The sequence below is a fragment of the Falco naumanni genome, chromosome 6 (assembly GCF_017639655.2).
Source record: "Falco naumanni isolate bFalNau1 chromosome 6, bFalNau1.pat, whole genome shotgun sequence".
Lineage (NCBI taxonomy): Eukaryota > Metazoa > Chordata > Aves > Falconiformes > Falconidae > Falco > Falco naumanni.
In genome coordinates this window covers 9,073,085-9,097,678 of record NC_054059.1, presented here as the reverse complement: position 1 = coordinate 9,097,678, position 24,594 = coordinate 9,073,085, and the positions used below count along the sequence as shown (strand labels likewise).

The window sequence follows — 24,594 nt, the reverse complement described above, 5'->3', positions numbered from 1 at the left end:
GCATTTTGAAAAACCCAGATCAGCCATGGGAGCAGTAAGCACAACACATCTGAAATTTTTCAGTTTCCCCTGAACACCAAACATGAGAATTCAACTAGGAAGTAAGGCAATTCTTGTCTCAATATTTGCTTAACAATTTTACTGCCACCATAAAATAAAAAGGCAGATTCAAAAAATACAATGGATGAAATCCAATCCCCAATAACATTATTTCTCTGACCTTTCAAAGCTGATGCAAGTTCTGCAAGTGAGATGAAGCTGATCCAACTCCTCCAAGTCTACATTCAGAGGCAGTTTTTAAAACCTTAAAGATTAAGTTCCAAAATATGTATCTAAATAGAACTGATCAGATCTGCAAGCAAAATTAGCACAAAGTACTTCTGAAAGAAATATGGAAAAAAATTATCTACTTAGAGATTAAATTTAGACAACTACTTTCTGTAACGACTAATTCCTGAAAATAGCCACCTCTGACAAAGAAAAGTACTTTGAATGACTGAAAAAAGGTGTATAATTCCTCCCTTCCCTGAGGATGTAACTGTGATAAAGCCACAATAATCTAGAAAAAAATCTTTTTTATTGTTGTTTCAACTAACTGGTGCTACAGAACACCAGACCTCTGAGATGATGATAGCAGGTCCACGAGTAAGAGGTAGTACCAAAAGCACAGCTGGTACAAATGCCTTAGATACACCAACCTCTTACATCCTGGTAAGAATTCCAGCTGGACTTAACAGGAGTATTGCTCTACAACAATAACCAGAACACAGAGCTTCATAGTCAACCTAAATGCAGTTTCAAGAGAAGAAAAAAGTAAAATGTCTCCAAGAGGGTGCAGGTGGGATAAGGAAGAAATGATGCGGCAGAGATAAAGGATGTTTTCCTACTGGGAACAGAGCACTGACACTTCTCAACTCTGCTTGAGAGGAACAAAACACTACAGACGTAAAAATGTCATTAGATACTTGATTTCCAACTATGGAAGCACTCTGCTACTACTAACTGTGCTAGCATTAGGACAACAGAGAAAGCTAGGTGGGAAGAGCAAACACACCCAACAGCCCCAACAAAGCCGGTGTTGATGGGTACATATGCGAATTCTTTTGTGCAGACAGATCCCAACATTCCTAGGGACACAGCATTTCATATTTGCAGCTTTCACTGTTACTGAGCACACCCACTCTTCACTACGGGAAGACAGGAGCTGTATCTCCAAGTTACGGGAATAATTAATTGAAAATTGGTAATTTCCAAAGACACCAAGGGGAAAAAAAGCAAAACAAAAACCCCCAAGTTGAATGCCTCCCCCTCCCCGTTATGGTGCAAAGACACAATTTGACCACTGACTTGTTCTGATTATTCTAACGAAGTAAAGAATCTCCTCTATACACTTTAAGTTAGGGACAATCAAACAAAGGCTGACTAAGACTGCCATCTGATGAATGCCTGGCTGCCAAAGGGAGTTCTGCCCTTCCCCACTGTACCATTCTTGCCAATAAGCCAGCTTAACTCTTTGTGCCAAGGTATGGGAAACTAGATCATCAGACAGGTCTGGCCAAAAACTACCTCAAACATGTCCAATATCCAACAGGTTAAATGACAGTAACGTCAGGAATGAGTATCCGGAATTGCTTCTTTTGGCCTGTCATGTCAGCTTGAAGTATCTGTTGAATGACTGTCCAAACTGAAGTCCCACACTGCCAATTTGGCCAACAGTAAAACTGGTATAAGAGCATCTTACTTCTGCATACAGCCAGTTGCTCATCTGCAACTCATACACCCTTCTAACAGGTTACCACACATTCATTCTGCCACTGTGCAGCATCTCTAAATTGTATTGTTAAAATTATCCAGTATATATATATATTTTAAAAAAAAGTTTCAAAAGCACGATAAAACCTGCTAAGTAAAAAAGCATTAAGAGGATTATGGCCTGAAATGCAAGTCCAGCACATGACAACACCTTTTTGGCTACTGGACCATGGGATAAACCACTGTGCTAGCATACTGCAGGTAAACCCAGAAAACAGATGGTGGCCATCACAATCCTGTGATGTGCTAATTTCCAAAAGAAACCTCTGGATCTGGTTTACTTACAGTCTGCACAGAAGACAGTATTACAATCAAGTCAAGCAAAATTCAGTTTCACACAATTTCTCTGAAACAATACAACTTGGAACATGCCAACTGCTCAGGTATAAAACAGCAGAGAAAGTGAAGTTTTTCAGATAAGAAAAAAAGCAGCCTTAAACCAAAAAGCATGTACCTGGTACATTCCATTTACACACAGGACTTTTTTATTTTTTTAAACTTAACAACACTAATCCTCTTGAATACAAAATATTGTTACTCTCATTGGAGTGCTGAACTACTGTAAATAAAAAGATTACCAGCACTTGGTTAGTTTTGAACTCAGAGGTGATGACTTACAAAGGAGGTTGTATTACTGCCTACACCTCATCAGATATCATGCTTTAATGTGCCCAAGAAGCATTAAGAATTATTTTTAATTAACAATTCAGTTAAAACCTAAGAATTTTCAGATTACCCATTCATTAAGTGCAACTGTATTTCAGTGTGGTCTAAGAAGACCATCAATTGCTAATGGGTCAGATTTTTACAGACTTGTATAAAATGACCAGAAACATTTTAGATCTATAAATCCTTGGTCAACAAGCTTTTAATCTCCATAACTCTAAAAACCAGTCGTAGCTAAAATTATGTAATTCACTCTTCAATATAAAACATGAACAAATATTTGTTGCATGTATTTAATACCCCTGTAAACATAATTTACAGCAACACAGCACAGCAGCATTATTCAGGCATGTTTTTTCTTTTGTGTCACTCAGTGCTGCTACACTATATAATATCTAAGTGTACCACACACAGATAAAAATTTGTGATCTTTTCTGCTTAATTTTTCTATGATAGATGTAGAACCTTTGAGTCTGTCAGGTCACAAATATGTGCAATAGGCCAATTAAGCAGTTTTCAATTGCTTTAAATATGTCAAGGTTTAAAGTTCTCAACAGTTACAAATTCAGCACAAGTGGTACAGTTTCTAAAATTGCTAAGGGACAAAACATCCTTTTCCCTTGTATTAAAAAATTCCTGCAATCTTTTAAGATACTCTTGCACCTCTTTTGTTTGCCTTGCTTGAATGTTAAGAGCATCTCCACATAGCAATCATTTTACCTGTCCCTGCAAAGGATGCTGAAAGTGGAAGTCCACCTGGGAACTCTGCTTGCACGTTAGGCAGGAGTTCATCAAAATCAGGGGTACCTCAGTGACACAGATGCAAAGGACATCTTCTGCTGTTGCCCAGCCTGTCTTCCAGTAGTTACTGAATAGTCTAGGATTGAACTATCGGGAAAAGTTGCAAGAAAAACTACCTGTTCAGAGCCCTGACTATTGGTTTTAGTCCTCATCTAGCATGAAAGGCAGAAGTCTGAAGAGAGGAGTGGGACAGAATGGGAGCGGGGAGAGGGCAGCAACCAAGTCATCTTCATCTGGTACTGACCCTTCTAATCTATAATCACCTCCAGAGTATGAAATAAAATACAGAACCTCCACCATTTCTACATCCCACTGCTAACAGAGTGTGCCCTGTTATTTGTGTTCTAGGATAAACTGAAGAGTGCCTCTGCTACAGACCAAGAGCTTCCAACCCCAGTGATGACACAAGCTATGGGGAAGGTGCAGGTCCTCACAACGATGTTGGAGCTTCTCTCCTGCCAAGTAGCTTCAAAATGAAGATAACCTAGCAGAAACACAGTTACATATGGTATGCTGAATTGACACGGACTGCTACACAGGTGAAGTACCAAAACATGGAAAGGGACGTGAAGTGGAACTGAACAGCACTAGAGGTACTTCATACAGCTGCATTATGAACACAGACTCACCTGCCCCTCTGCACAAGGTCTGCACCTCATTCCACAGACCAAAGAGCAACAGTGGGATCACTCAGAACCACAGCAAGCTGAGCTGTCATCTGCAAGACCCCCAGCTTCATTAGTTGATTGGTGTTTGATCACATACAAGTCGCTCCAACAAAATTTTGGAGAACTGGTTACTATTGCAAGTTCCTCAGTCTCTACGTATGTGCCAAAAAGCAAGCAGACAAATTTCAAGAAGTAACAACAAATACACCACTCAAGAGTGCAGGAGGTGCTTATTAGGGGGAATTAAAAAAAAAAAAAAAGAAAAAAAAAAGAAAAATAAATCAGGACAGATGTCTTAGCCTGAGAATCCAAGATGAAGGCACCATTCCTACAACTCAGTCATTTATTTCTGTGCCCCATTTCCCTACCAGGGGATGAGGAACAACATTCCTCTTTGAATATTCATGACACTTCAGAAATGCCAAGTAAAAAACAGAATTCCACAAAGAGAACTGAGTTTAGGTCCTGACAAAAAAACGTAAGTAGAATTCAACAGCTCTAGGTCAGTACATGTAAGAACATGCATTTAACCCCTAGGATTAGAAAATACATTGATATCTGGTTGGCAAAATAACTAGTAAAAGTTCCACAAAAAACCTACCATGTGATCAGGTAACTAAATGCACTATGATAGGACAACGCTGGAATATGGCACCTTCTGACTTCCACTAAGAGAGCAGCATTCCAAGCAATATTCAGAGAGTTTGTTTTCCTGTAGTAAATATAACCAACTAGTCCCTCTGACTTTGAAGAAAGTGAATTTGCATAACGGAACAGGAACCTGCCACACATGTTCTCTATTACGTTTTCTTCACAGCATCAACTGTACTTCAGAAATTAACATTCCTGACTACAAGGTGGCAAATACCCTACTGAAATGGCTAATTAGACCATGATATTTTTATTTGCTCTGAAGCAACAGCAATATTCAAAGATGTTACACTTGGGGGGGGGGGGGGGGGGGCAGGGGAGAACATAACCGAAACAAAAAAAGAAGAAAAAGATGCATTTAGTTCTCACATGTGATTCAACTCAAAGTATTTACAAAACAAAATGCGAGGTGCGGGTCACCTTGCATAGAGTCGGATTAAAGAACGAGTTGGGTCGTTTTGGAGCACAAACCCAACTAAATGACAGGCCTCCCATCCATTAGTGGGCAAGTCACCATTTGACGTATTAATATCCCTCAGAGATGGCGCACATTCTACTTAAAGGGGCAAGCACTGTTCATCTTTATGACAATCACATTAAAGCTGATATATGTATGCTTATACACATGGGTGTATGTGACTACACCATGATTCGCCTTGTCATCAGGTACGTACAGAACGGTTCTTCATCCTTTTACAACTACCATTGAGACATTTTTATTGGAGCTGCTTCAAGGTCAAAGAGTTTTCCAATACGACCCAAGAGCTAATTCCACCAAGACAAACAACAAAACAAAACATCCCAATCCATTTCCAGGCATTCACTGCTATCAATACCACAACAAGCATTCTGGTTTATTCCACATTGGCATGCCATTCTTCTTGTGAAAGGCCATGTTCACACTGCAACACGTTATTACAACAGACAAAGGGTGCAGAAATCTGACAGGGATCCAGAGGTCAACTCTTTTGTGGTTTTTGCATAGTATTTTACACCATCTCAACACAGTAAGTTTTTCCTTTTCCCCGCAACCCTCAAGCAGCGAGCACCGATATCCCACACCTTAGGCCACAGCCCTCTAAAGAAGGGAAGAGAGCCTATTTCTTTTACCATAGTGTTCATAACGAACATCAAGGCCAGGGACTCATCAACTGACTTCAGTTTACTTTGAAATAAAAAATATGAGGGATTAAAAGAAAAGCAAACAAAAAGGACCAGTCAGTTTAGATAACCAAGGCATACAGAAAAACAGGTACAGGTGAATTCATGCTCTTTCTATATTATCTATATACTTACCCCTATAACTGTGAAAAATTCTCATTTTGACTTTTTACGTTTATTTTCTTATAAAACTTTCAGTGTTAGCAGCCTTTTTGTAAGTTAGAAATGTTAATAGAAGAATTGACTATTGGCTTCACGTGATGATTTTGTCTCCACGTGTAAGCCAACTGCGTAATTATTCAGCTACTGCTGTACCACTAACTTCTCACTCTGTGGATGTTATTCTGGAATAAAATTGACTGTTGTAGACTACTTATGGCAAATCCACTTTTCTCAAAAAGCAAAGCCATTAATCACACACTTTTCTGGAACCTGTGCTTCCCAAAACCCACACTTCATATATAATCTTAAGATTTAAATGTTTACCCATACAATGCTAAGTAAACTAAACTGTGCCATTAAAATTCATGTCCATCGCTTTGATCCCATACGCAATGTTTTTATTACTTTTTTTATAATCTTCTAGAAAGAAGACATGTTCTTGCGGACTTACTACTCAGGAGACAGTTTCTCTTAAACATTTTACAGCAGATCACAAAAACCTACAGGAGTGACTTTAACTCTACCACTCTTCAGGACAGCCTGAAACCCCATATGTAATAACACAGAAGGGCAAAGGAAGCCGGGTAGGAAGCCTGCAAGGTTTCAAAAGTTGTGGAGAGTCCTACGGGTACAGGATAATTTTCAACTTTTTTCTGATGATAAGCAATGGCACTAAAAAAGCAGAGGCATGAGGCATACACAAGGGTGCAATGACAGATGAGCAAAAGGAAAAACTGCCAAACATTCACTAACTTCAAGCCGTGTTATCCCAATAAAGGCAATCGACCCCACAGCTGTATCCATTTTTGGAACTGGTATCAGGTTCTTAACTATGAATTAAATAATTCGGTAGCATACTTGACAATTTGACGTTCTGATACGTCCCATAATGGATAGGGAAAGGACAACAACTGAACACGCAGCTACCTGGAAGTCATCAGCAACCCGCAACTTTATTAGAACAGATGTGAGCCCCAGCGTAGATATGGTGTACCAGGAGGTCACAGGTGACAGCTGGGAAATCCCCCCAAACAGAAACCGCTTTGCTCTGGTTGACCTAGTTAAAATTAAAGGACTGCAGCTATGATTTTTTGTCATAGCACGTATCAGCGTCGAGTCCCTCGTTACACTCAACGAGCGCCCGCGGAAGGCTGCCAGCAGGTTCTCGCCGAGGACCCCCCGCAGGGCCTCGCCGGCCGCCCCCCGCCGGGCCCGGGCGGACGCCCCCTCCGCCCCGCACCTCCCAGGGGAGGGGGCCGGCTGCCACCGGCCGCCCCGCGCCGCCTTCTGCCAGCGCCGCAAGCGCCGCCCGCGGCCAGCACGCAGCCGGGGCTCCGGGTTCAAGCGGGAAACCGACGGGCAGGAAAAAAACCAGCGCTGCAGCACCGAGCCCGGCCGCCCAAGGGCCGCCCAAGTTTCTGTCCCTTGGGGAACGCGGTCTCGCAACCGGCCCCCGCCGGCGGCTCCCTCTCGAAGCGGCTGCCCGCCCCGAGAGCAAAAACCGGGCGGCGGCGGCGGCCCCTCGCCCCCGCCATGGCTCCGCCGGCCCGGCGGGGGGCGGCGGGGGCTGCGCGCGCTCCCTCAGGAGGCGCCTCCCCGCCCCGGCGCCCGCCCCCCGCCCCCGGGGGCCCTGCCCGGATGGGCGCCGGAGTTGGTACATACGGGTCTGCCGCGGGAGGCGAGGAGAAGGGTGTAGTTTGTTTTAAACATGGCTTGCCTCTCCCCTCCTCCCTGTTACCTCGGAGCCATCACCCGGGCACGGCGGGAGGTGGCGGCGGCGGGATCCGGCTGCCCCGGGCGGGGGCTGCCCCCTCCCCGCCGCTCCCCCCGCGGCGGCGGCGCCGGAGTTTGCAAGCAGGAAACTCCTCCCGCCGGGGGCCAGGGGCGAAGCCGCAGCTGCTGCAGCGCTTCTCCCCGGCGGCGGCGGCAGGAGTAGGAGGGAAGCGGAGTTGTGATAGCGACTTCACCCCCGGGGACGGGGGCGACGCCGCCCCGCGCGGCACCGGGAAAGTAAACAGGGGGCGGCGGCGGGGAGGGGTGGAGGGGGCTTGCAACAGGCAGCAAAATACCCGGGCTCGGGAGCGATCCGGCGGCTACGGAATGGCACGGCGGCGGGAGAGCGGCAGGCGCTCCCGGCCCCCCAGCGCGCGTTTCACCCGCCGGCCGCCGCTCGGGCCCCCACCCCTGCCCGGGGGCGGCGCGGAGGCAGGACCGGCCGCACGCCCAGGGCGCCTTACCTTTCTCTTCGGCATAATGTCCCTGCTCCGGGCCGCGAAAGTAAAGCGACGAAGGAAGCTCCGGCAGAAGCGCGGATCCGCCCGGTGGTGGCGGCGGCGGCGGCGACACCGGCGTCGCTGGTGCCCGCAGCTCTGCCCGCGCCCGGTGCCCGCCGCGCCGCCCCCGGCGCCCCGGCAGCCCCCACCGCCAGCGCCCGCCTCGCCGACGGGGTGGGCAGAGCGGGGCAGCCCCGGCTCCTGATTGGCTGCCCGGCTGCGTCGCGCCCCCCTCTCCGACGGGAGCGGGCTAATCAGGGGCAGCCCGCGTGGGTCAGAGGCCGGGCGTGCGGGGCGAGGCGGGCGCGCGCGGGGACCGTTGGGGCCGGCGGCGGCCCCGCGCCTTGCGGGGAGCGGAGGCAGGGCTCGCCGCCCCGCGCCCGGAGGGGGGGCCGCGGCCTGGCGGCGGCCCGCCCGCCCGCAGCCCCGTCCCGCCGCGCCGAGGGTCTTCCTTAACGGCTGGGAAGGCGAACCGGCGGTCTGGGCGCGTCGCGCGAGTTGCGTGCAGCGGACAGCATCCGCTCGAAAAGAACGCTCCAGCGCCCGGTGTACGGCTGAATTGTTCCAACCTGTTCAAGTTTCCCCTCATTTTCTCCTCCCACCAGTTCCGGTTTCTCCTCCTCGGCTGAAATCCGCTGCAGCCTTTCCCCATCGCGGCCGTTCTCCCTTCCCAGAGCCGGGGGTCTGTTTAGCCGGGTGAATCCGTTCATCCCCCGGTCATCTTCAACGTCAGGAAGCTGGTTTTCTTCAGGTCTCCTCTTCACGTACCCTGTTAAACCACTAGCAAGACAAACCCGTGCTGCTGAGAAAAAGCTCCATTACAAGGTGGTGTAATCGGTTCTTCAGTGGAGTTCAAATGCCAGCAAATACCCTTCTTTAAGGTTTTAATGAGAAAAATAAAAGCGATCGACTTACCAGCTTGAAAATAAATAATCCTTCTTGAGCACCTGCGGAAGAAACAGAACTGAAACCAGCGGATTGCCAAGGGGTTGGCCACCTGCCTTTTAGCCAAGAGCTAGGCAGCTTAAGATGCACGCAAGGATGTGGCAGCCATAAGCCTGGTTTTCCTCTTTGTGTGAGGGTACTTGAACTTGTACCTCTCGTTCTCCCGTAGTGTTGTTTTGACAACAAACTACAGCACCTCTGAAGCAGGAGAGGTTACATTCTTCTTGATAGTGTTTCAACAGCTTTGTTGGATTTATATTAATTAATTTGTACTAATAATTCACCAGGGCAGGAACTCAGCTGGGTTTGCTCCCAGTTGTGTGTAAACCACCAAACTAGGAGTCACACCCACTTGTTTGCATGCTATTTCTGTATATTTAAGTAGTTTATACAAAGCGGTACAGTTCTACACAGAAAGGCTGAGAAACATGCACATCAGCAGGAGGTGCCTGGGCTAATCAAAAATTTAGTCCCACCTGACATAGTGTAATGCCTAGGTATTGATTAACATGGGAAGGAAACAAGTTAGAATTACTCTATAGCTTAACCCTTCCCCATGTCTTTTTTCACCTGTTCCCCAGCATTTCTCCCATATGTCCTTAATCATCTATGGATGATGGCAGCAACCCTTACAGCTTCACTGTGGGCTGTCCACACAGGATGAGAAAGCAGAGCTAGGCCTCCATTAATACAGATCACAGAATGGTCAGGGTTGGAAGGGACCTCTGGAGATCATCTAGTCCAAGTCCCTGCTAAAGCAGGTTCTCCTAGAGCAGGTGGCACAGAAATGCATCCAGGCAGGTTTTGAATGTCTCCAGAGAATGAGACTCCACAATGTCTCTGGGCAGCCTGTTCCAGTGCTCTGTCACCCTCAGAAGTTTTTCCTCATTCAGACGGTACTTCTTGCATTGCAGTTTGTACCTGTTGCCCCTTGTCCTGTCACTGGACGCCACTGAAAGGAGCCTGGCCCCATCCTCTTGACACTCGCCCTTAAGATATTTATAGAGGGGGTCTTATCAATGTCTCAGTCTTCTCCAGGCTAAACAGGCTCTCTCAGCCTTTCCTCACAAGGGAGATGCTCCAGTCCCCTCAGCATCCTCATAGCCCCCCGCTGGGCCCTCTCCAGCAGTTCCCTGTCTCCCTTGAACTGGGGAGCCCAGAACTGGGCACAGCACCCCAGGTGTGGCCTCACCAGGGCAGAGCAGAGGGGGAGGATCACCTCCCTCAAAACCTCCCTCAACCTGCTGGCCACGCTGCTCCCGATGCCCCCCAGGGTACTACTGGACTTCCTGGTGCCACAGACACACAGCTGGCTCATGGGCAGCTTGCTGTCCCCCAGAACCCCCAGGCCCTTCTCCACAGAGCTGCCTTCCAGCAGGTCACCCCTGGCCTGTGCTGGTGCATGGGGTTGTCCCTCCCCAGGTGCAGGACCTTACACTTGCCTAGCTTCCTTGGGGTCCTCCCCTCCCAGCTCTCCAGCTTGTCCAGGTCCTGCTGAATGGCAGTGCAGCCTGCTAGTATATCAGCCACTCCTCCCAGTATCATATCATCAGATAAATACTGTTGACAGAAACAGCACACAACTGCAGTGATTTCTTCCTATGCCACCCAAAAATTTGAGTTAAGCCCACATCTAATTCCAAACAAAATAACTGTCGAGATGTGCAGCACAACATATTTAAAGTTCTGATTAGCTCTATGACTACCTTCCTCCTCATTCTATTATATTCCCGTTTCATCTTGTCCCTCTACTTTTAGGCTTGTAGGATAATTCAGGTTAAGAGAGACCTCAAGAAGTCACCAAATACAACCCTCTGCTCAGTTAACAGCAAGCACCCGAGGGCCTTGTCAAGTTCAGAATATCTCTGCAAACAGAGATTCCATGATCTCCCCAGGCACCCTATGCCAACTCTTTGGTTCTTTCTCTGCTTATGCTTAAGTTCAATTCTGAAACTGTCCCCACCTTCTTTCCATGGTCACTCCAGCTTCTTTAAACTCTCAGCTAGAAGGCAGCAACAACAGTTCTATGACAGCAGTAGGAGCCTGGGAACAGGCAGAGAGAAAGTTCAGTAGACTTGAAGCAGTAGTTTTTCCTGGCCTTGCAGGAAAGGGAGAAGCAATCCTGTTGACATTTCACTTCTAATTAGCTAAAACTAATGAGCAGTGTGATGGAAAAGCAAAATTTTAGCAGCATGATACTGGGAGAAAAAAACTGGTGGAGCTGGTCAAGTTATTTGCAGATGCCTTTTCTTCTCCATTGAACCAAAGTCAGGTTCAATGGAAACATTGTACCTCAGGATGAAATCACTCAGAAAAGTTACTGCTCTGTAGAACAGTCCAGCTGGTCGCTTTCTCCACTCCCTCAGTATTTTCTGGGTCAGTACAGAATTGTTTTAGTCACTTATTGTCACTGCAAGTCCTGTCAGGTCTCTGGACAGTGGCAAGTTGTAGGGCAAATTCACCAAAACATGACAATAGCAGTAAGTTATTCTTCCATTACGCACATACTCAGCCCTCCTGTATCTGCGTTACACCCTCTCTGTAACAGAATTTGCGTTCAGACTGGCTGGCCTGCGGCTGCAGCCCTCAGTTAAAAAGCATGGTAACTGGTAGTTTCTACAGCTGTTGTCTTTTTCCGTCATACCTGACCTGCTGGTGGTGAAAGATGCCTCGTCTGAAAAACTCTGCCACTAACAAGTAAAATGCTGATGTTTCCAAAATGTAGGTTTCCAAATAGAAAATGCAAAAATGCTCTCTTCCAATATATGACAAAAAACTTCTGGACCATGTTTATTTGAACTTCACAACTGTTTCTATTTATAAGTAAATAGGGGATGCAAGTGTAACAGTACCACTTTTCTATAGTAACATTTAGGAATTACATGGATCAAAGTAACGATGCCCTACGTCACCTCTCATGTCCAAGAGATGACACTTGTAATATGGAGCCACCCAAACAGATAGCCTTGGAATTGTCAAAAGAGACATTATTGTGATCAGTTCCTTATAAAGGAATATGTGGCTATAGACCAATAATTCAAGGTGGTGGCAGTAAGGGGTTATGGATATACAAACTAGGAAATCAACACACTTCTAGTTAGTTCCAGTCTTTCAAACATAGGCATTCCAAAGTCTGGCAATTATTTTATAGTCATTATTAATATCTGGTGCTGTTTAGATATCTGTTACTCCATAACTGTTACTTGTAAGCAAAAATAACCTATGGCAGTTACCTTTGAAAAGAAAACTGTCAAGCAGTTCAATCTGTATAAAGGAACTCCCATGACATTTTAATTTCAGAACAGCCTTATTGTTTATCTCCAAATAAGAAAAAAGTTCAAGCACTGCATAGTCACCACATTACTATCAAGGTGGTTTCCAAGCTATCAAGCTTCTGCAACATGTCAGAGTTCTCAGCAAAGCTCCTCCTACCATTGTTTCAAGAACCTTGAACCACTACAACCACTTTAAACCTCCTGAACCTTCATTCAGTTGGGCTCTGCACAAATACTGTGGGGCACAGCACAAAACAGAGACATTTAGTAGCTAGCAACTACAAAACTGAAAGCAATGTCAACTTTGCTACCACACTAATAAATAAAAATGCCATCAGTTCCACATGCATATTAGAAAGGCAGTGGAATTTGGAAATCTAACAGTTCTCTTTTTTTTGCCATAAATATCTCCTGATTATTTGCAGAAATAGAGCAGCTGGTATACAGAGTTTCCGTAACAGTCAAAAGGAACACCACCAATGAAGTTCGGAGCAAAATTTGGCTAATACCATATACCTCGGAGAACTTGGACTACTTCTGACACTTCCATGCTATGATCAGCCTATGAGTTGTTAATATTTAAGATAACAGAATCACAGAAAGGTTAAAGTGGGAAGGGACCTCTGAAGATAATTTAGTCCACCCTCTGCTCAAAGCAGGGTCGGCTACAGGAAGTGGCTTAGAGCTGTGTCCAATTGGGTTTTGGATATCTTCAAGGATGGAGACTCCACAACCTCCCCGAGCAACCTGTTCCAGCTACTGAGCACCCTCACAGTAAGTGTTTTCCTACATTCAGAGGGAATTTCATGTAGTTCAGTTTGTGCCCATTGCCTCTTGTCCTGCCACTATCACTGGAAAGACCCTGGGTCCAGCTTCTTTACCCACGTGTACATATGCCTGATGGGAAGGACTAAGATCCTCCTGAGGCTTCTCTTCCCCCAGCTGAAGAGTCCCAGCCCCCTCAGCCTCACTGTGTACATCAGATGCTCCAATCCCTTAATCATCTTCACAGACCTTTGCTGGACTTTCTGGTATGTCCATGTTTCTCTTGCACTGGATAGCCCAGAACTGGACATGGCATTTCAGGTACATCTCACCAGGGCTGAGTAGAGACAAATCACCTCCCTTGACCTGTTGGCAACACTCTTCCTAATGCAGCCTTGGACACCATTGACCACACGGACACAACGCTGCTTGTGTCTGACTTCTTGAACAACAGGACTCCAGGGACTTTTTCTGCCAAGATGCTTTCCAGTCCATTAGCTGCCAGCATCTACCGGTACACGGAATTATTCCTCCTCAGCGGCAGGATTTGGATTTCCCTTTGTGGAATTTCTGTCTGGTCATTTCTTCAGCTGTCGAGGTCATCTTTCAGAAGTGGCAGCACACCCATCTGGTCCCAGTTGTATCTTCTGCAAACCTCCTGAAAGAGCATATCAAGAATGTATCATCTAGGTCATAAAATGAAGATGTTAAACATTAGTTGCTCCAGTATTGCCCCCTGGGGTACACCAGTAGTGACTAGTCTCCAGAAAGACCTTATGCCATTAAACGTGCCCCTGTGACCACACATTGCCAGGCTTTGGCCTAGTAGTTCAGCCAGTTTTCAGTCCATCTTATTGCCCTCTTACTTACCTAGCCAATACGTCATCAGTTTGTCAATAAGGCTGTCATGGGAGCATGTCAAAAGCTTTGCTAAAGTCAGGATAAACAATATCCACCACTCTCCCCACCAGTTATCTCTACCATAGAAGACTATCAAGTTGGACAGAAGTGATTTCCCTTCGTAAGTTTGTGCTGACTCCTCCAAATCATCTTCTTGTCCTTAATACAATTATGGAAATGTTTCCAAATATTTTCTCCTTCACGTTCCCAGGGATCAAGGTAAGGCTGACCAGCCTGTAATTCCCCTTTCTTGAAGACAAAAGTGACATTTGCTCTCTTCCAGTCCTCAAGAGCTTCTCCTGATCATCATGGCCTTTCAAAGACAAATCTCCTTTTTTCTTGCTGAGCATGAAGTTATATGGCATTGAATAGCTATTTAGTTATTTTAGGTCATCTGCCTGGTTCTGTCCCCTCCAAATCTATTGGGGTGGGGAAGCAGAGTAAGAAAGAGAAGTCCTTGACTCTTTCCAAACACTGCTCAGCAATAGCTAAAACAGTGTGTCACCAGCATTGTTGTGGTCACAAATCTAAACCACAGCACCATATGAATAAAGTTAATTCCATCCCAGCCAGACCCAGTACGGGAACTATCAGATCCAGCTAAGCCCCTGTGGTTGTCAGCTCCCCACAAAACCTCCTGGATTGCCTGCACCCTGCTGGGTTCCCCCTCTAGTAGATATGGTGTGGTTCAAGTCTGCCAGGAGGACCTGGCCCTGCGAATGTGAGGCTTCTTCCTGCTGTCCAAAGAGGGTCTCATCTATTTCTTCCTGATCACACAGCCTGCAGCAAACACCCACCCCAACGTCACCCACATTGGTTTGCCCTTTAACCCACCCATGAGCTCTCAGCTGGCCCCAGGCAGAGCTCCGTGCATTCCTGAGATCTCTCACATAAAGGGCAACTCCCACTCCTTATCATCCCTGCCTGCCCCTCCCGTGTCCTTCCACGGCAGCACCCCGGTCCTGTAAGTTCTCAAAATATCCAAGCGAAGCAAGTCTGTTTGGAAACTTCTTTGGAGTCTTCTAGCACCACTTTGGTTCCAGAGAAAGAAGAACAAATAAATGAGAAGAAAAAAAGAAAAAAAAAAAAGAAAAAAGAACCCTTTAAGACAGAAATTCTTGAAGGCTTGTTCAGCAAACAAAACAACTCTTTTCAGGTATCAGAGACTGCTATGAGAAAAGTCTTATCAGATACGTATGTCCAACATTCACTGTGACTTATAAAAAGAAATTAAGACTTCAGGAAATGAAATTATAAAAAGCTGAGGAGAATCAGGGTTCTAGGACTAACAAGCCTGTTAAGCCATGATGTAGTAGTAGCACAGTAAAAACGCTCATCCTGAAGAGGCGACCGCCTGTTGAAGTTAAATGAGAAGCACACCACGTGGTTATCCAGCCCATTGCCAAAGTAAGGCAACCACCTGCCATTCTAGCTTTCTCACTCTATTACATAAATCTATGAGGCAGCTTATGACCCATTTACACAAGTGCATTTTTTTGCATGACTTGCTGAAGTAAGAGCAGCGGCCTTCATCTATCTCAGGGTCAGCCACACCCCCAGCCATGATGCCTTCTAAATAACATCATAGACACTAAATTGCCACAACTAACAGTAGTCTTACAATATTTTTTCTCTCCCTTGTCTCAGCTTCTTGCCTTCTAATCTCCTTGCATACAAAAGCTGGACCAAGAAAGATGCCACCTTCTAAGATAAAGTAGTATTAAAAGTAGTAAATCTTGAATTAATCCGCACAGCCAGGGGAACAGCCTTTCTGATCCCAGACAAGAATTCCACAGAAGTGATTCCCTAACCTTAAACCTTCTCCTGAGTCATTCTACTTGCAGTAGCCCTGTCTTCAGAACTCTGCCTTTAATTCTAAACCAGCCCTTTCTAAAAGCACCCACAAACACATACTTCCACTTGATATTAATATCTGCTTTCCGAATGCAAGAGCCTTACCTTGAATACACTGCTTTCCACATTTATTCTTAGCATGTTTAAGCCCTTCTAGAATGAAGTGGCTAATAAATGAGAACAGAGAAGCACCCTGAAGTGCTTTCCACATTATGGTATGCATCAAACAGGCAAAAGTAGACCTAACTCCTCTTCAAAAAGCTTTGACAAAGGTTTTATATGCTGTTCCACCTACTACAGAACCAGGTGAAGCTAGAGATTCCTCTCAGGTCTGTCAATATATCAATTTATGTGGCCAGACCTTAGTTCACTACTTATCAAGGTGGTTGGTTTAGAAACACAAGTATTTAGAGGTATTTAACTAATCAAACCATTTAATAGACCTGAGTCTGACAACAATCACAGATACAGTGTGGGGTCTGGGTAAATGCTGACCTCCGGTTATTGCAGCAGGGCAATGATCTGTAGCTGGGGGCAACAGACTTCATTTAGCTCCTGCTGGAACAGCAGTTGTGCTGCAGCATTTTAGCCTTCATACAATTAACTGGGGTGATGCCCCGTTTCAGTTGCAGCTTTGCTAGGTTGAGGGATCTCTCCACCCCCTTAACCATAAAAATCCTCTGAAAGCTGCTGCCCTCAGTTCTGCTGGCCAAGTCTTTCAGTCAGTCACTCTCTGTTTCAGTTTGGGCAAACCAAGATGGATCTGCAAAGACCTGTCATTGAAAGTGAGTGGGCCTGGCTCATTTCAACACAGGCTGGGGAGCAAACAGACAAGTTATGCTGGCAGAACCTGGGAGGTGAAAATCTATGGTGGGGGTGGTAATGAGCAGCTGGGGGTGCCCCAAGTGTTCTTCACTCAGCCTAGCTACAGCCAGCTGTGTGAACAACAGAAAACCAGCTGCCCTGAGCATCTTTTTTAATTGACGGAGAGAGCTGAGCAGCTACAAGAGGTACTTAATCCTGCTAAGGCTCTGAATCAGTCTTTGAAATTGAAAAACCCACATAAATATTGGGAGGACTTTCATAAATCTGGATTGATTTTTTCCTGATAGTATAGAATAGCAGTTGCATCACTATCATGCTTCTCTGAGCTACCCTAGCTGATTGACAAAAACAGGGAAGAGTTTCTTTTAAACTTTAAAATCAAGTTCAATTGTAAGGTAAGCGATAGGCCCTCTGTTAACATACAATGAGGGAAAAGAAAAATCTCAAAAGCTACTGACTGATTTTTGTTCCATAGCACTAAGCCCTGCTGTCAATAATCCGTAAGAATTTAACTGTAGGGAATATTATAAAGGACTTAATTGGATCAGGTAAAACTTAATGGTTATTTTTAAAAATTCTCTAAATGTACTGAGTATACATTTATTTACTTTGTTAAAAGGTAGGTGGGTGTATTTTTTGGTGTAGATGTTGTATAAAGTTCATCCTAGATGAAGGTGTGATGAGACCACCTTGACTAATGACAAAATGCTGCTACAACACAGGAACAATAATATTTCTCAGCTTGTTATTTAATGTTACTTTGAACAGGTCAAGCCAGTGCTTTTAATGTTCTGTTGAAATTCTGGACCAGCTTAACAGAGCAAGTGCTTTCTCCACACCCCCCTATTACTGCTCTTTTCAGTTTTTGCTTAGAGTTTCTCTGCAATCAATTCATCTGCCTCAAACTGGAAAGGTAGCAAGCATGAAAGCAAACACAAACTGTAGCTGCAGTGGTCTGGCGTAGAGTGGCTGAGACTACAGCAATGAGATCGCTCTCCTCAACTTCACGCTGAGGGTGCATCCGCTGCTGGGTAAGAGTCTGCTGTTAGATGTTAAGTATGAATCAGTATTCTCCAAGTTTGCACTAGGGGTGTAGAGGTTGCTTTACTAGCTATTTTGTAGCAAGGAAGTAGTATAAATATACGTTAATTATTTCCATCTTCCTTCAATATGTTTTCCTGGGCTAACTGTGCTTGTCCCCTTTTGTGTATATTTCATGATAAATATGTCAATAAATAATTGATTGAGCTGACAAGAAGAAAAAGACAATGCAGTGGAAACCTTGTCAAAGAAGGCCTTTAAATAGCCAGTGTAATTTAAATGGGAAATCCTAAATCAACTGCTAGATAATGTAGTAAGTAAACATATTAACCACTAAGTAAACATATTAACCAGCCTCAAAGTCATAAATTATGTTTGTTGCTATATCAAAGTCTAGTCATAGCAGCCAACAAAGGCATGAGCAACAGTTAATGAAACTCAGGAAATAAAGATAGTTTATCATTTTATGGACTGTTTAAATTAAACTTCTAAACACTTTTTTAAAAAAATGTTTCCAGAGTGCTGCTTTAGAATCATTGTTGAAAAGTATGTTTTGTCCTCCATTAGACATAACCACTTAGGAGATTTAGAGGCATTAACACTCACAGAATGCTTAAAGTTCAGTAATGCATGATAGAACTGTTAATGGAAGAGTGCTTGGTTCTGTACAGTAAACAGTATGTGGTCCTTGTACGAAAAAAAGCATTAATTGGTGAAATTTTTCACTATTAAAAAAAAAAACCACAAAACCTGTATATGTATGCAAGCATGGTATGTTCTAATAAGATATGTTTATGAAAATTTTGGTGTGTTAGATATAGCTGTATTTATAAAACTCTTATTGTCTTTACAGCATGCTTGCACCCATTCTGTTTTTTGTCATCGCACGCAGACTTCCCCCCCCAAAATTAATCTTGTACTTATCCCCTCTAGTAAAGACAGATATGAGAATATAACTAGTCCACCTGTTTCTGCTACAAGATGGCTGCTAACTTCCCAAGATACGTAAAACCACACAAAAATAAAAGAAGCACCACCACCCCCCAAACCCACAAAACTTTACACCATACATCCTCTTCAAGCTGAGGAGATGTCATTGGTGGGATTTCTCAAAGGTTTGCTGTCAGCTGTCCACTTCCACTGAAAACAATGAAACCCTTGTCTTTGATCGAAGCAAAGTTAGGCTTGAAGCTAAGTGCTTCTACAAATCCTTTCCCTGTCAACTGCAAAGATGAAAAACATTTGAAAAATATGTATTATACTTAAAATGTTTGCAAACCTGTATGACTAACTCTGTAAATGCCTTGTTACAAACTGAACTAAAAATAAATGAGTCTTCCCGAAAACTCATATTGCTGCTTCTAATCCCCAAATGATAAATGATTAGCTATAGCACACATTGTTATCTTAGGGGGGCCTGTACAGCTGGGTGGACGGTGGAAGTCAGCAAATACAGTAACAAGTGTTTTCAGTGAGGAGCTGAAGGGATCTCATAGCTGCTGATTTAGGCATTTTGAATTTAAATAGTGGAGAACTGTAGAGAGAAGAGAGTTAGCTGGAGTTGACTGAAGATCTCTTTTTCTTTGTTTGGTTTTGTTTAACAAACCTATTTGCAGCTGAGGCTATGCACCTGGCATAGCCTTTAAACTTCAGAGGTCTACAACATACATCAAACATACTGCCACTTTATAAATTTTTTTCCAGTATGGTGATGATGTAAAGCCTTAAGAGATGTTTCTGGTATGCTCTAGTAGGTGAGGCAATCACCCCCATGGGGATCAGCTTTATACGCACAACTAGCGCCTCTCCTGGGTTTAATTTTCTTCATCCTAATTGCCAGCAGAAGTTGTGATGATTGGTTTTTGAGGGTTACACAGTGCTATCTCCAACAAAGATATTAAAGTATTAAAAGATGGTAAGCTGAGCCTAGATGTACTGATTAAGTGAATTTCTTAACTCCTGTGAGAAGAAATCAAAGCTGCTGAAGCACAGTATGCTAATGTACTCTGAAAGCACTTCTACATCATACTTTGTAAAGCTAAACTGCCTCAGTATTTTGCTACAGTATCTCTATATGCCAGAAACATACAGAGACGTACCTTTGAAGGGGAGAAGTGAGGTTGTTCTGCTATACAGAGTGAAATTTATCTTTATATCTTTCTTAATTTAAGAAGTAAACTCCGTTTTATATTTATACATATATATATACACACATCTGCAAAATGTATAAATAGGCATGGAATATAACATGTAATAGAAAATATAAGACAATATATATTACCTCATATATTGTAATGTGTTGCATATGACATGTTGTATTTTATATACAGAATAAGATATACGTTCAGAAGTTATGTTGTTGATTTAAGGTTTTTCTAGCTTCTTCACTGGAAGTTTGTCTTGGTCTTTTCCTTAGAGAGGAAATGAATGAGATCACAGCCTCAAGCCCACCTCTGCAATTTCATACATCTGCTTCTTTGTTTCCCTTTAAATACCTTATCTAAAAATATGTGTTCAGCTAGATGATGAGAAAGGAATTTTCTAGAACTGCTGTTACCTTCTAATGCAGATGTCATACCTCTGCTGCGGAATCTGTGCCTGAATGATGCTGTAACGCGCAGCGTGTACTTCATGTTCCAGTGTGAAGCATCCAGCTTTCGGCTCTGTTTGGTAGCCCTCTGAACACTCTTCATTACGTAGTACAGACATGCTCTCCACTGCCAACTAAAATCATTGCCAGGTTTGACCATCGTGCTGTGAGACAGAGATGTGCATGAAGAATGAAATTCTATCTTTATTGAAACTAAGGGAAAAAAACACCCCAGACCTTTCACTGAATTACTTAGGTTCAGCGTTTCAAAACACAAGATACAGAATTATTATCCTTTTGCCCTTGGAGAAGACTGTGGCAGTGTAGAGTTCAGACACACGCATAGGACATAACAAGACATGAAAAGGCCTGGAGTGGTTGCCCTTGAAATGATACGTATCCTTAAGATAAACACAATGCAACCACCATACCTGAGGAATCAGTATCTTTCTTGGAAGCTTGCACCTATATCTAAATGTGAACATCATAGCGGTGAAAGTTGCAATCCCTTTGATATGGTGCAGGATTTATGAAATATCTATTTAGAGTCAGCTCAGGTCCCTCAGGCAGCAATGTCTTTTTAAGAATAGGAGCAGATCTACAAACATGACATCAGTGGTCTTTTGGCTAGGATTTCTGGACACCTGCAGCCTGGTGGAGCTGCAACTGCCAATAATCTATCAGTACCAGAGGAATGAAAAAAGTCCTTGAGTTCCACCCAGCGGAAAAGAGGATGTGATCCCAGGCTTCTCAGCCTTAGGGCCTTTACCCACGAGGGGAGAGATCTATTTTTTTAGGTTTTGCTCCAAGAACTGTTAATGAATTTTCTTCACTGACTGTTTCTTATAAAACGCAGAGATTGTCAAAGCAGAGCTCAGATCCCAGATGTTCTTTTGAGGCCAACCAGGCTTCCTGAATATATTCCCTCTTTCTTCTCAGGGAGATAGAGGAATGTCATGATTTTGCTACCTCAGGTGGTGCAGGTGTGAGGTAGCTGCTGAGGTGATTCACAAACACATTCAGAAGAAAGTTGAGAGATTTGTTCAGAATGCGCAGATATTTTCAGCTTGTAATTGATCATTTTTTTAATGTGCATATCAGTATTTGATTTGATGCCTATCAGCTGGATTTAGCCAATGTTGCAGAATAGGGGAGAGATGGCAGAGAACAGAAAAATGAGACAAACACCATCTCAGAGCTGAAAGCTGAAGTCAGCAAAACTTTTAATAGCAATAAGAATTAGCACACTTACAGAGCAGGTAACTGGAGAGTGTCCTCCAGTTTCAAAATTAAGAACAGAAGTTTTGCCAGAAAGTATGTGTAGCCCAGTGCTAAATTACTGGATTGGATCACAAGGACTGCAAGACGAATTCCCACAGCTCAGTGCTAATATTAATTTAGACTTTTATGGGGAGTGCCCTGCTGCAAATCTAAGACCTAGACACTTTTCTGAGGAGACGCAACTTGCTTATTCTGCCTGTGCCTGGAATTGTTTTTCTGGTCTCTTCTGTTTTTAACTGCGCAGTTGTGAGCCTTTACTCTGGATGGGCATGAGTCAGCTCCAAACCATAAACAGTGTAGCCATGGTTAGTAAGCCTGTGCTACTAAACCTTTGCTGATAGCGTGGGCACAAGTTGTGTCTGCTTGGAGCATAACCAAAGCAAGCTTACATCTGCTTGGGGGGGGGGGGGGGGGGGGGGGGGCGTGTAAACATACTCTCTGTTCTTTTCCTGCTTCCTCCCCCTGCCTTTCTACTCCCCTCTCACTTTTGCTTTTTCCCTGTCCCACCCACACACATCCACAAGAGCATTCACAGAAACCCCACCTATCTAAGCCCTCCGCCCAGATACTTCGAATTCCTGAGTGGGATCTCACAGGGCACACATTTGTTTGGAGTGGTAACAAGTGGCTGTGTTTTGGTATGAGGCCCCTCGTGCAGTTCCTTACAATGAATTTGAACAAAGAGCAGTTGTTACGTTCATGTGTTTCAACAAGGTTTTACTCAACCTAAGAAGCGTTCATTTTTGCCTGCTACAGCTGGCTGACCCCGGCAAATGGTAATAGAGATCATGGGTGGGAAGCCACTACGCTGAGCTCCAAACGCGTTGTGGGGAGTTCCCCGTTCAGGGGGGGCAGACTCACCATAAATTTCACTAAACCCAGTACGGCCGGGTGTCGGTGCCCTGCAGCTCACAGCACAGATGCTGGCTGCAGAAATATCAATAGCAGCCTTGCTTTGTTGTTGACAGTGGCAGCTGATGACATATGAATTTTGAGTGATTTTTCACGTGGCTGCAAGATCCAGGTTCCATGGGGTTTTCTCATGCACAGGATAAGAAACGGGTTATTCTTTCCCTAATTTTTCTTTTAATCTGTCTTTTCTTCTGCTAGCTAGACACTAATTACGTTGTATATCATCTTCTGCCATTTTTCTGGCTTGAGCAGCATGCTGGCACAAGTCAGTGGAAATTCAACAGTCATTAAGGTTAGACTGTTATTTCCTGTGCATCTCCTCTGTCATCCATCCGCACCCCACCCCACCCCCAGATGATCACTTACAAGAATGAGACTAACAATTTCACTGCAGAAAGCTCTCCATTTTAGACAGCAAAGCTACATAAGCTGCATCTTGACTATCATTGTCTCAATGCCTGACATTTAGTTTTTCTGAGATTTGGGAATTTTCACCGGTAGGTTTTGGAAATCATCAACCACCCTAGTCACCTACACGCTTGCACAAGGACTGTGTCCTCAAAGAAGCATTACTTTGACTGAACAGCTATGAAAAATTCTGAGAAGTAAAAGGATCATCACAGAACACATTCCTTTCTCTTTTTAAAATGTATAATCCTTACAGGAGATTACTGATGGATGAATATTAGAGTTGGTCTGCCTTTTACCTTGAAAGCTTGTTTCTGAGGGAAAGCTATTTTCTGGCAAATTAAAGGAAATGGAATTTCTTAGGATCCCATTTCCCCCTGCACAGGAGAAACTCATATAAAAGAAAGGAAGCTCACTTATTCCTGTGAATTCTTCCTCTGTGTGTGTGTGTTTGTGTGTAATACTTTCATCCCAGTGGCAAAACCCAAATACCTCAGGAGCAGACCCTGGCATTTGCTTTTCTTATATTATCTACATCTCAAGGAAACATCAGGAAGCTAGAGAAATATGGCTGTCCCTCTGTCACTTGTGCTTGATACCTGCTGGATGCCACAGGACCTGCAGGTTCATCTGCATGCTCTATACCTTGGTTAAATACGGGAGGAATATTAGCATCACTGTTCTAGTTGGAAGATGCTTACATAGTTCCACTATTATAGCGTAGTCATAAGCTTTAACATATATATCTTCCATAAATCCATTGCAATCAGAGTAGTACTGGTTTACCCACTTAAAAAAGGGAACAGAGAAAGAAAGTGTAAATGACTTGCCCAGCATTATATATATCCATGGTCACACAAAATCACATTTTTTCCCTGGCAGAGCAAGGCTTGATTTGTTTCACAAGTCAGAATAGTGCATTAATCTGTTTAACAAATTCAAAATAGTGCCTTAACCCTTTCATTTCTAGATTGGTACCTTGTTATGGTGGAATGAGGCATTGTATAGTACCTCAGACAGATACAGATTTCTCACATCTGCCAAGTATATACAGAATTTTCAAATTATTTGGGCTAAGTGGGACAGTCAGGGATAGCAGATGGAGCGCAGAGCTCTGGACTTTCAAAACAGGTTTTGGGGCTTGGAAAGGCCGGTCAAAAAAACCATCAAGTCCCACGTGATCCTACCTGCTGGAGAAGGTGAGAATTCCATTCCTATATCTTCTGCAAGTTAATTTCCTGTTCCTGTGTGAGATCCTAAACTTTCACAGCCTGCTCTAGGGCTATGCTATGCTATGGGGAGGGAGAATCCAATTAATTATGTCCTACCTTGCATTTAGCTTTCAGCAAGCACTTACTAGACAAAACCTGGTTGAGGCCCTTATTTGATTTAGGAGGCTTGTGTGGCTTGGCATTCATCAGGATTTACTGATGTTGATAAATTGCTCTTCTCTGTCATGGCTCTAAATAGATATATATCAGGTTTGTCCAAGACTCGTTGCCGAGCCTTGATCTAAATGGTTTTTCATCTAAGAGTATGGAGCAGTTGTTCTTTTATCTGGAACTGCGATGTGGAGGTCAGAAGTAATGAAACTGGCATTTGTC

The 24,594-nt window shown here is 44.1% G+C and overlaps 1 protein-coding gene across 1 annotated transcript in view; it reads right to left on the bottom strand.

Moving 5' to 3' along the window:
- HMGN3 (high mobility group nucleosomal binding domain 3) overlaps positions 1-20,492 on the bottom strand; it is a 37,146-nt gene extending 16,654 nt beyond the window's left edge. The window contains exons 1-2 of the mRNA XM_040598064.1: positions 20,378-20,492; positions 8,159-8,763 (exon numbers count right to left, since the gene is read on the bottom strand). Of these exons, the coding sequence (XP_040453998.1) occupies positions 8,159-8,763; positions 20,378-20,492 (720 nt within the window). The remainder of the gene's footprint in view (positions 1-8,158; positions 8,764-20,377) is intronic.
- Between the last annotated feature and the right edge of the window lie 4,102 nt (positions 20,493-24,594).